The following is a 15005-nucleotide window of genomic DNA, read 5'->3' as shown; positions in this document are numbered from 1 at the left end:
ATGATCAAGTATGACACATAGAATGGATCTGCTATCCCCCTTTAAATAAATAAAAATCATTTCAGTAGGCCTTTAAAATACATGAAAGAAACAGAACACCTTCATGTTGCTTCCCACCCTACACAGTGGAGTTTTATAAGCCTTTTGTTTGGTCGGATCAAAGACAGGTTTTGTCTGCTCGACAAACCTGAAACACAAAAAATTAGTTGTGTTTCAACTAATTGAAACACAAAGTTTTGTGATAACTTAGACACAATTATTCTAACATTTGGCATAGCAGCAACCAATAGAATGGTTTGTACGGGGAAATACATAAAAAATGAATAGTATAAGGTTCTCAATCATATTTCAATTTGGGAGGGGCGTGAAAAAATGAAGAAAAAAAAAAGATAACCGAAGATGACATTACCAATATTTGTTCACTGTGCCGCAAACACATGTTTACACGATAATGCTGCACAACGTTCATGCTAAATGGAATAAAATGCTGAAACGTGCGTCACGTTGTTCCTCTTTTATCTCACGGTTCCTTCGACAAAACGGACCCTTTTTCTAGTAAACATGCTCAATTAGGAGCGACATTATATAAATACACAGCATGAAATATTCATACGCAAGCTGGCTACCCAGAGGGCGAAGACATGAAAGCAGGCCTGTAAGAACTTCCTCCCGTACTCGGCGAGGCTTCCCGTGATGACGTACTCCGATTTTAGGGTTTATATTTCTTATTTTCTAGAGCGAGAACATGAACTGACTTTACTCATATGATTATTGGTGGCTACCCTTTTTTTTAGGAATTTGCCTATCATTCACAATCCTTATGTAAGACAAGCACACATATGATTTTATTTTTTTATGCATTCTAACTGTCATGATCCGTGGCCCGGATCATGTTTTTGTTACTTTCTGCTGGTTTTGGACTCCCTTAGTTCCTGTTGTTGTGCACCCTTGAGTTTGTTTATAGTTACCATCAACGTTCCCTCTAAGGCAGTGGTCCCCAACCACCGGGCCGCGGCCCGGTACCGGTCCGCGGACCGATTGGTACCGGGCCGCACAAGAAATTTAAAAAATAATTTTTTTTTTTTTTTTTTTTAATGAAATCAACATAAAAAACACAATATATACATTATGTATCAATATAGATCAATACAGTCTGCAGGGATACAGTCCGTAAGCACACATGATTTATTTATGTAAAAAAAAAATAAAAATTTTTTTTTTTTTTTAATATATAATATAATCTTTCCAAAGCAGGACCCCCACCCAGGCATAAATTTAAAAAAAAAAAACAATATCTAAGTGGGCCAAATCACATATATTAGAAAATAATCTCTTGAAATTGACTAGTCACTTGATTATAATAATAAGACATTTAAATTGTTATGTCAGGTTTGAGACAGATGTGCTGCTGGTATGGCCACAGTGTGCACGTCTGTATTCCACTGAATGCTCAGGGTGTTTGTGCGTTTGCTTACACACAAATTAGAGGGAACATTGGTTACCATGGCTACTTATTATTTTCACCTGCCTCTGATTGGTGTTCAGGACGCTCACCTGTTTCTCGAGCACTAATCAGAGGCAGTATTTAAGCCTGCCTTTTCCAGTCAGTCGGCCTGGCTTCTTTGTTTGCTTCATGCTCCTGTTACGTGAGTACTCCTTGTCTTGAGTCTATGCCTAAGTGGTAGCGATAGATTCCAGTGCGATCGGCACATTTTTCCGTCGGCTTGTTTCCTGTTTTTTGTACCTCCTTGACTTCTCAAGAATAAATCACGTTCCTACCTGCAAGTCCTGTCCTGAGTTGTCCGTTTTCATCCCGGGGGAACGAACCTTGCAGCAAAACTGCAACCTCGCCGTGACACTAACTAGTAAATAAATGTAAGCAAAAGTCAGCTACCAATGGAGCCAATGGGAGTTGCTCTCTAACATTTGCACATTTTGCTGATTTTAAGCATACGGCGGCGTGTTCCTTCACAGATGCGTCACCTTTGCTTTTCCCTTCAACGACACTACTCCTCACTGCAGACTCGCTGAGAGACAACCAAGACTACTTTGGGACAAATACCGATCCAGAACCTTATATTTTTGAGCCTGGATATACGGAGGATGATCTCCCAAGTTTTAGAAACTGTGTTTTAAAGGCCTATTAAAACCCACTACTACCGACCACGCAGTCTGATAGTTTATATATCAACGATGAAATCTTAACATTGAAACACATGCCAATACGGCCGGGTTAACTTATAAAGTGCAATTTTAAAATTCCTGCCACACTTCCGGTTGAAAAACTCCTTTGGATATGATTTATGCGCGTGACGTCACAAAATCCACGGAAGTCGTTGTACCCCATCGACCCGATACAAAAACCTCTTGTTTTCTTCGACAAAATTCCACAGTATTCTGGACATCTGTGTTGGTGAATCTTTTGCAATTTGTTTAATGAACAATGGAGGCTGCAAAGAAGAACGTTGTAGGTGGGATCGATCGGTGTATTAGCGGCTAAGTACAATACTTACAGCAACACAACAAGGACTACTTACTACGCCTAGCCGATGCTTGCCGCCAAACCCACGGATGAAGTCCTTCGTCGCGCCGTCGATCGCTGGAACGCAGGTGAGCACGGCTGTTGATGGGAAGATGAGAGCTGACTGGCGTAGGTGGAGAGCTAATGTTTTTATCATAGTTCTGTGAGGTCCGGTTGCTAAGTTGCTAAATTAGCCTTGGCGTCGTTAGCAACAGCATTGTTAAGCCTTACCAGGCTGAGAATTTTTAACCGTGTAGTTACATGTACATGGTTTAATAGTATTGTTGATCTTTTGTCTATCCTTCCAGTCAGGGGTTTATTTCTTTTGTTTCTATCTTCATTTGAGAACGATGCTATCACGTTAGCTCAGTAGCTAAGTGTGTCACCGATGTATTGTCGTTGAGATAAAAGTCACTTTAAATGTCCATTTCGCGTGCTCGACTCTCATTTTCAAGAGGATATAGTATCCGAGGTGGTTTAAAATACAAATCCGTGATCCACAATAGAAAAAGGAGAGAGTGTGGAATCCAATGAGCCAGCTTGTACCTAAGTTACGGTCAGAGCGAAAAAAGATACGTCCATCGCTGCCTCTCGAGTCCTTCACTGTAACGTTCCTCATCTACGAATCTTTCATCCTCGCTCAAATTAATGGGGTAATCGTCGCTTTGTCGCTCCGAATCTCTCGCTCCATTGTAAACAACGGGGAATTGTGAGGAATACTAGCTCCTGTGACGTCACGCTACTTCCGGTACAGGCAAGGCTTTTTTTATCAGCGAGCAAAAGTTGCGAACTTTATCGTCGATTTTCTCTACTAAATCCTTTCAGCAAAAATATGGCAATATCGCGAAATGATCAAGTGTGACACATAGAATGGATCTGCTATCCCCGTTTAAATTTAAAAAATTCATTTCAGTAGGCCTTTAAACAGATCCAGCTTTAGTGAAACGCTAAGCATCGTGTAGCAGTATTGCTAAGTGCTAAACTGTCAGGTTCAAACACTGATGACATCTATTAATCAGACAAGAAGCAAGGAACCATACAGAGACAGAGTTCAATTTAGCTCATGAGGAGAACGCATGGAGCTGCACACTTAGTCACAGTCTCGCCCTACGCTCTAAGGTTCAGCTCCCGCGTCCCTCTATTTATTCAGGAGTTCCCTAGTCAACATTACTGAGGCCGCCTCTAAAAGGAGTGGTCACATATATTATGCAAAGCAGGTCCAGTACGCACAATACGTGACGGAACCTTCTGCTATCCAGGTGAGAGACAGGATTTATAATCTAGAATTAACTTTCACCATTTCTGAGGTGATGCAGCAGCTCACCGGTTCAAAATCCCCCTCTGATCACGGTGCCGCTAAAAATTGTTTGTCTGTCTGCGTTAGCACTTATAATAACAATATCGCTAATATAAAGATGTAAATGGAGTATTGTTGGCACTTTTTGGTTGTTTTTTTTCTCGGGTTTTGTTATCCAACTCGTACTTGCCGTATTTTACGACTTAGAATGAATAAAATAAAGAAAAACATGTTCTTATTTTACATAAGGATTGTGAATGAAGGGCAAAATAAATTACAAAAAAAGTGCAGTTACCCTTTAAAGTTGCACTCTAGCTGATTGCTAATCCTCACCTTACCTTCATGCACGTCCACCAGGCCTGATTGTTGGCCGCTATTAGCGTCCACGCTGTGACTCATAAGACCAGCTGTGTCGGTGAGGTGCGCTTGTTTTGTTTAACAAGACAGCTGTGATTAGGCTGCATGCTGATAACACACACACACACTTCAATTATGTCCCTCTGCCTTATCTTCACTATTACTATTGTTTGTCTGGCACTACGTGTGTGTGTGTGTGTGTGCGTGTGTGTGTGTGTGTGTGTGTGTGTGTGTGTGTGTGTGTGTGTGTGTGTGTGTGTGTGTGTGTGTGTGTTCTTGTATTTCTACCCTTCTTGAGACCACAGGACAAGTTAGGACATAAATTCTGACTTGTATCACAATATTGCCAATAGTTTTGTTGTTCTTGTAAAATAGTTACATTTTTTGAGTAAAATGATGACTTGTCATAATTTTGCCAAGTAAAATTCCAATTATTATTATAATATCGCCAAAATGTTAAAGTTCTCTTATAAAATTGTGACTTTTGTCGCGTAAAATTACGACTCTTTTTATAAAATTGCCCAAATTTTAAGCTTTTCTTGTACAAACCCCGTTTCCATATGAGTTGGGAAATTGTGTTAGATGTAAATATAAACGGAATACAATGATTTGCAAATCCTTTTCAACCCATATTCAATTGAATGCACTACAAAGACAAGATATTTGATGTTCAAACTCATAAACTTTTTTTTTTTTTTTGCAAATAATAATTAACTTAGAATTTCATGGCTGCAACACGTGCCAAAGTAGTTGGGAAAGGGCATGTTCACCACTGTGTTGCATGGCCTTTCCTTTTAACAACACTCAGTAAACGTTTGGGAACTGAGGAGACACATTTTTGAAGCTTCTCAGGTGGAATTCTTTCCCATTCTTGCTTGATGTACAGCTTAAGTTGTTCAACAGTCCGGGGGTCTCCCTTGTGCTATTTTAGGCTTCATAATGGGCCACACATTTTCAATGGGAGACAGGTCTGGACTACAGGCAGGCCAGTCTAGTACCCGCACTCTTTTACTATGAAGCCACGTTGATGTAACACGTGGCTTGGCATTGTCTTGCTGAAATAAGCAGGGGCGTCCATGGTAACGTTGCTTGGATGGCAACATATGTTGCTCCAAAACCTGTATGTACCTTTCAGCATTAATGGCGCCTTCACAGATGTGTAAGTTACCCATGTCTTGGGCACTAATACACCCCCATACCATCACACATGCTGGCTTTTCTACTTTGCGCCTATAACAATCCGGATGGTTCTTTTCCTCTTTGGTCCGGAGGACACGACGTACACAGTTTCCAAAAACAATTTGAAATGTGGACTCGTCAGACCACAGAACACTTTTCCACTTTGTATCAGTCCATCTTAGATGAGCTCAGGCCCAGCGAAGCCGACGGCGTTTCTGGGTGTTGTTGATAAACGGTTTTCGCCTTGCATAGGATAGTTTTAACTTGCACTTACAGATGTAGCGACCAACTGTAGTTACTGACAGTGGGTTTTTGAAGTGTTCCTGAGCCCATGTGGTGATATCCTTTACACACTGATGTCGCTTGTTGATGCAGTACAGTCTGAGAGATCGAAGGTCACGGGCTTAGCTGCTTACGTGCAGTGATTTCTCCAGATTTCCTGAACCCTTTGATGATATTACGGACCGTAGATGGTGAAATCCCTAAATTCCTTGCAATAGCTGGTTGAGAAAGGTTTTTCTTAAACTGTTCAACAATTTGCTCACGCATTTGTTGACAAAGTGGTGACCCTCGCCCCATCCTTGTTTGTGAATGACTGAGCATTTCATGGAATCTACTTTTATACCCAATCATGGCACCCACCTGTTCCCAATTTGCCTGTTCACCTGTGGGATGTTCCAAATAAGTGTTTGATGAGCATTCCTCAACTTTATCAGTATTTATTGCCACTTTTCCCAACTTCTTTGTCAGCTGTTGCTGGCATCAAATTCTAAAGTTAATGATTATTTGCAAAAAAAAATTTTTTTATCAGTTTGAACATCAAATATGTTGTCTTTGTAGCATATTCAACTGAATATGGGTTGAAAATGATTTGCAAATCATTGTATTCCATTTATATTTACATCTAACACAATTTCCCAACTCATATGGAAACGGGGTTTGTAAAATTGCGACTGTTATTGAGTGAAATTCCAAATTTTATCATAATATTGCACAAATAGTCAGTTTTTCTTGTAAAATTTTGACTTGCGTTGATTGAAATGACGACTTTTGTTATAATACTGCCCAAATTCTAAGTTTTTCTTGTGAAATTGTGACCTTTTTTTCTTGTGAGATTCCAACTCATTTTTGCACAAGTTTTTTTTAATATTTACATAGTATGTATTAGGGATGTCCGATAATATCGGCCTGACGATATTATCGGCCGATAAATGTGTTAAAATGTAATATCGGAAATTATCGGTATCGGTTTTTTATTATCTGTATCGGGTTTTTTTTTTTTTTTTTTTTTTTTTTATTAAATCAACATAAAAAACACAAGATACACTTACAATTAGTGCACCAACCCAAAAAACTTCCCTCCCCCCATTTCTTTCTGTTATCAATATTCTGGTTCCTACATTATATATCAATATATATCAATACAGTCTGCAAGGGATACAGTCCGTAAGCACACATGATTGTGCGTGCTGCTGGTCCACTAATAGTACTAACCTTTAACAGTTAATTTTACTCATTTTCATTAATTACTAGTTTCTATGTAACTGTTTTTGTATTGTTTTACTTTCTTTTTTATTCAAGAAAATGTTTTTAATTTGGTTATCTTATTTTATTTATTTTTTTTAAAAAGTACCTTATCTTCACCATACCTGGTTGTCCAAATTAGGCATAATAATGTGTTAATACCACGACTGCATATATCGGTTGATATCGGTATCGGTTGATATCGGTATCGGTAATTAAAGAGTTGGACAATATCGGATATCGGCAAAAAGCCATTATTGGACATCCCTAGTATGTATATAGTATTAGGGTGGTCCTAAAGAGGTAGGCATTTTTCGGAGGTCTCAAGAAGGTAACAAATACGAGAGTGTGTGTGTGTGTGTGTGTGTGTGTTAAAAATGAGCTGATTGGTCTGCTCCTGCAGGGTGATAAATTAGAAATAAATATATAAGTATATTGATTACTGCTGCTGTTTGTGTCCTCGTTCGACCTTCTCCTTCATCCATTCATTTATATTTTCTCTCATTTTTCTTCATGTCTTCTTGTCGTGTCTTCAGCCATGCTGCTGGCCCACGGTAAGTCCCTGCCCTCCCCCCCATTTGCATCGTGTGTGTGTGTGAGGTTTTTGTTGTGCGGCGTGGTTGTAATGAAAACAATGTGTGTTGATGAAATGTGATAAGTACAGCTCAGACGGATAGAAGCGCACTAATGAGCATCGGGTTTGACATCAAACTGATTACCATGAGCATGAGTCCATACAGATATGACAGGCGCAAGAGAAGCAGAATAAAGTCATGGATTTAAACCTCAACTATTTCGAAGATTAATATTTTTTGTGCCTGGATAAGATGTCTTTCATGCAAATGAAGTGATTGGAATTGGAAAATGGGTCTTAAATATACCCGTTGTTGATGTGTTTTAATTAGGGCTGTCATAGGTAAAAAGTACCAATGATTGTCACACTCACAGTAGGTGTGGTGAGATTATTCTCTGCATTTGACCCATCCCCATGTTCACCCCCTGGGAGGTGAGGGGAGCAGTGAGCAGCAGCGGTGGCCGCGCCCGGGAATCATTTTGGTGATTTAACCCCCCAATTCCAACCCTTGATGCTGAGTGCCAAGCAGGGAGGTAATGGGTCCCATATTTATAGTCTTTGGTATGACTCGGCCGGGGTTTGAACTCACGACCTACCGATCTCAGGGCGGACACTCTAACCACTAGGCCACTGAGCAGTTTAGATGACAGTTTAGTGCACTGCTAACATAAATAAACTGTGTGATTAATAAGTTAAAGTTAAAGTACCAATGATTGTCACACACACACCCTAGGTGTGGCGAAATGATTCTCTGCGTTTGACCCATCACCCTTGATCACCCCCTGGGAGGTGAGGGGAGCAGTGAGCAGCAGCAGTGGACGCGCCCGGGAATCATATTTGGTGATTTAACCCCCAATTCCAACCCTTGATGCTGAATGCCAAGCAGGGAGGTAATGGGTCCCATTTTTATAGTCTTTGGTATGACTCGGCCGGGGTTTGAACTCACGACCTACCGATCTCAGGGCGGACACTCTAACCATAATCTGCGTATACACATGATTAATGCTATCATTTTGGGTGATTAATCGCACGAGTTGAAGTGTTTACCAGCCCGATTTTGACTAACCGCATGGAATGCATTACTTTTTGTGCACAATCCTCCTAAATTGGGACGAGAGCCATCTTTTAATCTTGCCGTGAAAGGATGAGGAATTTTAAACAAGACGTGGAATTGCTGTGTAATTGATTTAAGACTGTGTGTGTGTGTGTGTGTGTGTGTGTGTGTGTGTGTGTGTGTGTGTGTGTGTGTGTGTGTGTGTGTGTGTGTTCTGGCAATGCTTACTTAATGGGGACATTGCTCTGTTTACACAGTCACCTTTAGGGGACCTCTACGGAGCCCCTAAAGCAGACCTGGGCATTCTGCGGCCCGCGGGCCGCATCCGGCCCTTTGTGCGTCCTTGTCCGGCCCGCGTGAGGCCAATTATAAATTACAAAATACATTTTAAAAAGTATCTATGTCGAGTGTGCAATACAACGGTGCTGCTTTTGTTTTGAAAATCGTTATTTGTATTACTTCCGTGTGGACGTATGCGTGTGCGTGATTGTGAGTGAATGTGAACAGCTGCAATCGCAAATTACAAAATAAAGTTGAAAAAACATCTATGTCGTGCGCGCAATACAACTGTGCTGCTTTTATTTTGAAAAGTATTATTTATGGGCGTGTGTCCGTGTGTAACCTGCGAGTGAAGGTGCACATGCAGCGACAAGTGATGCACGGTTCACACCCGAGACGCTAAAAAGAGAAAAGTTGATGACGAATGGCGTGTTTCCAACAAGACATGGACTGCCAAGCAACGTTCCCTCTAAGGTGCGTGCCTGCGCAATTGCGCACTGCTCAAGCGTCCCTGCGCACAGCAAATATATGCCGCGCACCAAATCAAATCCCATCTGAATTATAAACAAAATAAACATATTTATTCTATGTAATTTTGCAATGCAACTTTGAGTGACAGTGACAACAAGCGGCCCTAACGGTGTTCGTCAACACCGTTCAATTGAACACCGTTCAATTATTGTAACGTCTATCGAGATGCTTCGAGGACAGGAATTATATTGATCACTTTATTGAACAAAACTGTTTATATTCGGACATAACCACACCAAAAACATGAGTAAAACAATTCTATCTCGAAAAACTAGTCATTTTCTGCCGTACAAACCAGACCAAAACCAACTTGTCATCTGTCACCAACACGCATAGCACTAAACCACTGGTGCGTTTATGGCCACACAAAAAGTCGGACAACTCAAACACCACACAAAGTTACACTATGACTCCTCAGTCATACGTGTGCTTATTTTACTGTCATTTATTATTAAAGTTAATTTATTTGTATTAGTCAAGGAATGCTGTTACACACACTATGTTGAAGTATTAATATTATTATTAATTATTATTATTATTATTTATCATACGGTATATATCAAAAATAATATTGAGCAAAATTTAATTGAAATATTGTCGATGTGGCCCTCCAGCAGTGCTCGGGTTGCTCATGCGGCTCCCGGTAAAAATTAATTGCCCACCCCTGCCCTAAAGGGACATGGGGGGGAAAAAAAAAACTATATATATATTTTTTTTAGACATGTTTCTCGTGCACACAAGATACATGTCTAAAAAATAAAAAATACAAAATTATAATTTTTTTTTTTTAAACTTTATAAAAAGTTTCTCGTGCGCACGAGATACACGTCTAAAAAAAAAAAAAATATATATATATATTTTAAAAAAATATTCCCCCATGTCCCTTTAGAGGCTCCGTAGACCTGACAGTATGGGGACAAAAAACAGGTCCCTAAAGGGAAACCTTTTTAAATGATAGTCAGATCCATTCTGAAGATGCCTAAGTGAAAAGTGAAACATTTGTTATCCTGGCATTAATAGTACTGTGATTCTGTATGGTATCCATCCTTAGTTAAAACTAATATATTCTTCCAAAAACAAAATCTGGTTTAGTGTTCCTTAGGATGACATTTTCATACAGCATGATTATAAAACATTATTACCTTAAAGTATAATTCACATTCAGAATTTTCAATCCTTTTATATATGGTAGTTGGAGTTGCAGACAACTTCATTACTGCTAAATAGCAGTTTTCAGTAATAGACTTAGACTTCCTTTTTATTGTCATTCAAATTTGAACTTTACAATACAGATAAAAACGAAATTTCGTTGCATTAGCTCGAAATTTCATGTCCACACAAATGTCACAGAAGATGCAGGATGTGCTTTAACATTTAAGTGGTGAAACTTCCTATAAGAGGACAGCTGTAGTGCTGTATTCTGAGCATCATGTCATATTTACCGTATTTTTCGGACTGTAAGTCGCCGTTTTTTTCATAGTTTGGGTGCGACTTACACTACCGTTCAAAAGTTTGGGGTCACCCAAACCATTTTGTGGAATAGCCTTCATTTCTAAGAACAAGAATAGACTGTCGAGTTTCAGATGAAAGTTCTCTTTTTCTGGCCATTTTGAGCGTTTAATTGACCCCACAAATGTGATGCTCCAGAAACTCAGTCTGCTCAAAGGAAGGTCAGTTTTGTAGCTTCTGTAACGAGCTAAACCGTTTTCAGATGTGTGAACATGATTGCACAAGGGTTTTCTAATCATCAATTAGCCTTCTGAGCCAATGAGCAAACACATTGTACCATTAGAACACTGGAGTGATAGTTGCTGGAAATGGGCCTCTATACACCTATGTAGATATTGCACCAAAAACCAGACATTTGCAGCTAGAATAGTCATTTACCACATTAGCAATGTATAGAGTGTATTTCTTTAAAGTTAAGACTAGTTTAAAGTTATCTTCATTGAAAAGTACAGTGCTTTTCCTTCAAAAATAAGGACATTTCAATGTGACCCCAAACTTTTGAACGGTAGTGTATACTCGGGAGCGACTTATGTGTGAAATTATTAACACATTAGCGTAAAATATCAAATAATATTATTTAGCTCATTCACGTAAGAGACTAGACGTATAAGATTTCATGGGATTTAGCGATTAGGAGTGACAGATTGTTTGGTAAACGTATAGCATGTTCTATATGTTATAGTTATTTGAATGACTCTTACCATAATATGTTACGTTTACATACCAGGCACGTTCTCAGTTGGTTATTTATGCCTCATATAACGTACACTTATTCAGCCTGTTGTTCACTATTCTTTATTTATTTTAAATTGCCTTTCAAATGTCTATTCTTGGTGTTGGGTTTTATCAAATAAATTCCCCCAAAAATGCGACTTATACTCCTGTGCGACTTATATATGTTTTTTTCCTTCTTTATTATGCATTTTCGGCCGGTGCGACTTATACTCCGAAAAATACAGTAACCGCATGGAATGCATTACTTTTTGTGCACAATCCTCCTAAATTGTGACGAGAGCCATCTTTTAATCTTGCAGTAAAAAAAGATGAGGAATTTTAAACAAGATGGGGACAAAAAAAACAGGTCTCCTAAAGCAGTGGTCCCCAACCTTTTTGTAACTGCGGTCAACACTTGAAAATTTGTCCCACAGACCGGGGGATTTTTTATTTATTAATTTTTTTGTCATAAAAAAATACAATCATGTGTGCTTACGGACTGTATCCCTGCAGACTGTATTGATATATATTGATATATAATGTAGGAACCAGAATATTAATAACAGAAAGAAACAACCCTTTTGTGTGAATGAGTGTGAATGGGGGAGGAAGGATTTTTTGGGTTGGTGCACTAATTGTAAGAGTATCTTGTGTTTTTTATGTTGATTTAATTTAAAAAAATAGATAAATAAAATAAAAATAAAAATTATATTTTATTTTTTTTGTCATAAATAAATACAATCATGTGTGCTTACGGACTTATCCCTGCAGACTGTATTGATATATATTGATATATAATGTAGGAACCAGAATATTAATAACAGAAAGAAACAACCCTTTTGTGTGAATGAGTGTAAATGGGGGAGGGAGGTTTTTTGGGTTGGTGCAGTAATTGTAAGTGTATCTTGTGTTTTTTATGTGGATTTAATTAAATAAATAAAACATTTTCATCAAATTTTTCTATTTTTTTTTTTATTCTTTTGCGGCCCGGTACCAATCGATCCACGGACCGGTACCGTAAAGGGAAACATTTTGAGCCAAATGATAGTCAGATCCATTCTGATCCATTTCTTTTAAATGGTCCTCAGTAGTCACAAACAAATGTGTGTGAATTATGCAAAATTATTTAAATTTGGTCCCCATGAACCATATGAACTCTTTTTCCCCCAGGGTCCCCAGTAAGAATGATCAGCACATTACTTCATCAATCCAGAGATTTAAAGACGTGTATGAGCTAACTGGGCAGTGGCCAGTTTACCTCATTTTTTTATGCCTCCACAACCTGTAGAAAGGGTGGTCCCCACAAGTCATGAACTTGAGTTGAGTTGAGTTGAGTTGAGTTGAGTTTGAGTTTATTTCGAACATGCAAGCATACAACATGATACATCACAATTTCCAGTTTCTCTTTTCAACATGTTCGAAAAGGAGTAGGAAGAAGCAGAGCTTATTTAATCCTACCCCTTTTCTTTACATAACAGTTGCTAAAACTTTTTGTTCACTTCCTGTTCTTAATTTATTCACAATAAACTCCATAAGTAATCACAATAAAAATAAATAAATAAATAATAGTAAGAATTTAATAATAATAATTGGTGAAGTAAGTCATATTTCATATGATGAGATAAGTAAGATTACTTTAAGAATGACTGAATGAATGGATGAAATAAATTGAGAATGTTTGTCATGGTTCTTCTTCTTTGTACTTTGTAAACACTTTAAGTTTGAAGAGTTTCTTGAAGTGGATCATATTAGTACATTGTTTGATTGCTTTGCTTAATCCATTCCATAATTTCATTCCACATACTGATATACTGAAGGTCTTAAGTGTTGTACGTGCATACAAATGTTTTAAGTTACGTTTTTCTCTAAGATTATATTTCTCCTCTTTTTTTGAGAAGAATTGTTGTATATTCTTGGGTAGCAGGTTATAGTTTGCTTTGTGCATAATTTTAGCTGTTTGCAAATTCACTATGTCGTGGAATTTCAGTATTTTTGATTCAATAAATAAAGGGTTTGTATGTTCTCTATATCCAACATTATGTATTATTCTAACTGATCTTTTTTGTAACACCGTTAATGAATGAAGTGTACTTTTGTAATTATTTCCCCATATTTCTACACAGTAGCTCAGATATGGTAACACTAGCGAGCAGTAGAGAATATGAAGGGATTTTTGGTCTAGAACATGTTTTGCTTTATTCATTATTGACGTGTTTCTTGCAACTTTATGTTGTATATTTTTTACGTGAGATTTCCAGTTCAATTTATCATCAATCATTATACCTAGAAATTTGGTTTTGTTTACTCTTTCAATTTCTATTCCGTCTATTTGTATTTGTGTTTGACTTTCTCTTCTACTATTACCAAATAGCATTATTTTAGTTTTACTAAGATTCAACGATAGTCTGTTTTTGTCAAACCAACTTGGTTCCCATTCTAAATGATTACCAGTATGTGTGTGTGTGTGTGTGTGTGTGTGTGTGTGTGTGTGTGTGTGTGTGTGTGTGTGTGTGTGTGTGTGTGTGTGTGTGTGTGTGTGTGTGTGTGTGTGTGTGTGTGTGTGTGTGTGTGTGTGTGTGTGTGTCAGAGGGGACTTGGCTGTGATGTTTAATGGCGTTGTTAATATTTGATGGCGAGTGTGTTGGTGGAGGATGAAGACAAGGTGCCTCAGTGGGGGCGTCACACGCCGTGCATGATGGGAAGCCTCTCGGAGGCGCCACGCACTTCCTCCCTGATCCACTCGGACAGCGCTGAGTGCGTGTGGGTTTCCGCAGCTCGTGTGACTTTTGGTGTCATGCGGGCCTTCAGGAACTTTCTTTTTCAACACACACGGGAATCTTTTTTTCTTTTTTTTCGGTCCTCAAAAAGTGAGCCCGATTCCGACAAAGTGTGCCGCGCGCCAGCAACGTGCTTATTTTGCAGACAGTTGCCATGGAGACGGACATGTTGCATCACCTAGGGAAGCAGACACTCTGCTCCCCTCACACGTATTATTATTATTATTATTATGTATGCTATACCAGCAGACATACGCAAGTGTTTGTGATATTAATATTCATGTCATAATCATCAATACTAGAATAATAAAATATTGGTCGAATGCAGCTGAGATAGGCTCCAGCACCCCCCCGCAACCCCAAAAGGGACAAGCGGTAGAAAATGGATGGATGGATGGATGGTTTCAGGGGCCTCGCGTAATATGAAAAGTTGTTTTCCATACATGACTGATTTAAATATCCATCCATTTTCTACCGCTTGTCCCTTTTGGGGGTCATAGAAAAATTATTAATATGAACATTATGTTTACATTATACCTCAATTACAGAAAATGTTTTTTGTCTATTATTAAAGAACAAAAGCATTGTCTAATTTCGCAGCCATTCACCTTAGTCCTATAACATGCTAACTGTAACTGCAAATAAGTTAGCATGCTAACGTTAGCATGCTACCTTTTTTTAGACAAGTT

At 38.6% G+C, this 15005-nt stretch overlaps 1 protein-coding gene across 9 annotated transcripts in view; it reads left to right on the top strand.

Annotated features, from left to right (window-relative positions):
• The window catches only part of slc8a3 (solute carrier family 8 member 3), a 162384-nt gene that overhangs the window by 128014 nt on the left and 19365 nt on the right, over window positions 1-15005 (top strand). For 5 of the 9 annotated variants that reach the window (XM_062041271.1, XM_062041269.1, XM_062041272.1 and 2 more), the window contains one exon: window positions 7415-7432. The exons of the other annotated variants lie outside the window; for them this stretch is intronic. In XM_062041271.1, the coding sequence (XP_061897255.1) occupies window positions 7415-7432 (18 nt within the window). The remainder of the gene's footprint in view (window positions 1-7414; window positions 7433-15005) is intronic. 9 annotated transcript variants of the gene reach the window in all.

The sequence above is a fragment of the Entelurus aequoreus genome, linkage group LG03 (genome assembly GCF_033978785.1).
Source record: "Entelurus aequoreus isolate RoL-2023_Sb linkage group LG03, RoL_Eaeq_v1.1, whole genome shotgun sequence".
Classification (NCBI taxonomy): Eukaryota; Metazoa; Chordata; class Actinopteri; order Syngnathiformes; family Syngnathidae; genus Entelurus; species Entelurus aequoreus.
Note: the sequence above shows the minus strand (reverse complement) of the source record. Positions and strands in the feature narration are given on the sequence as shown.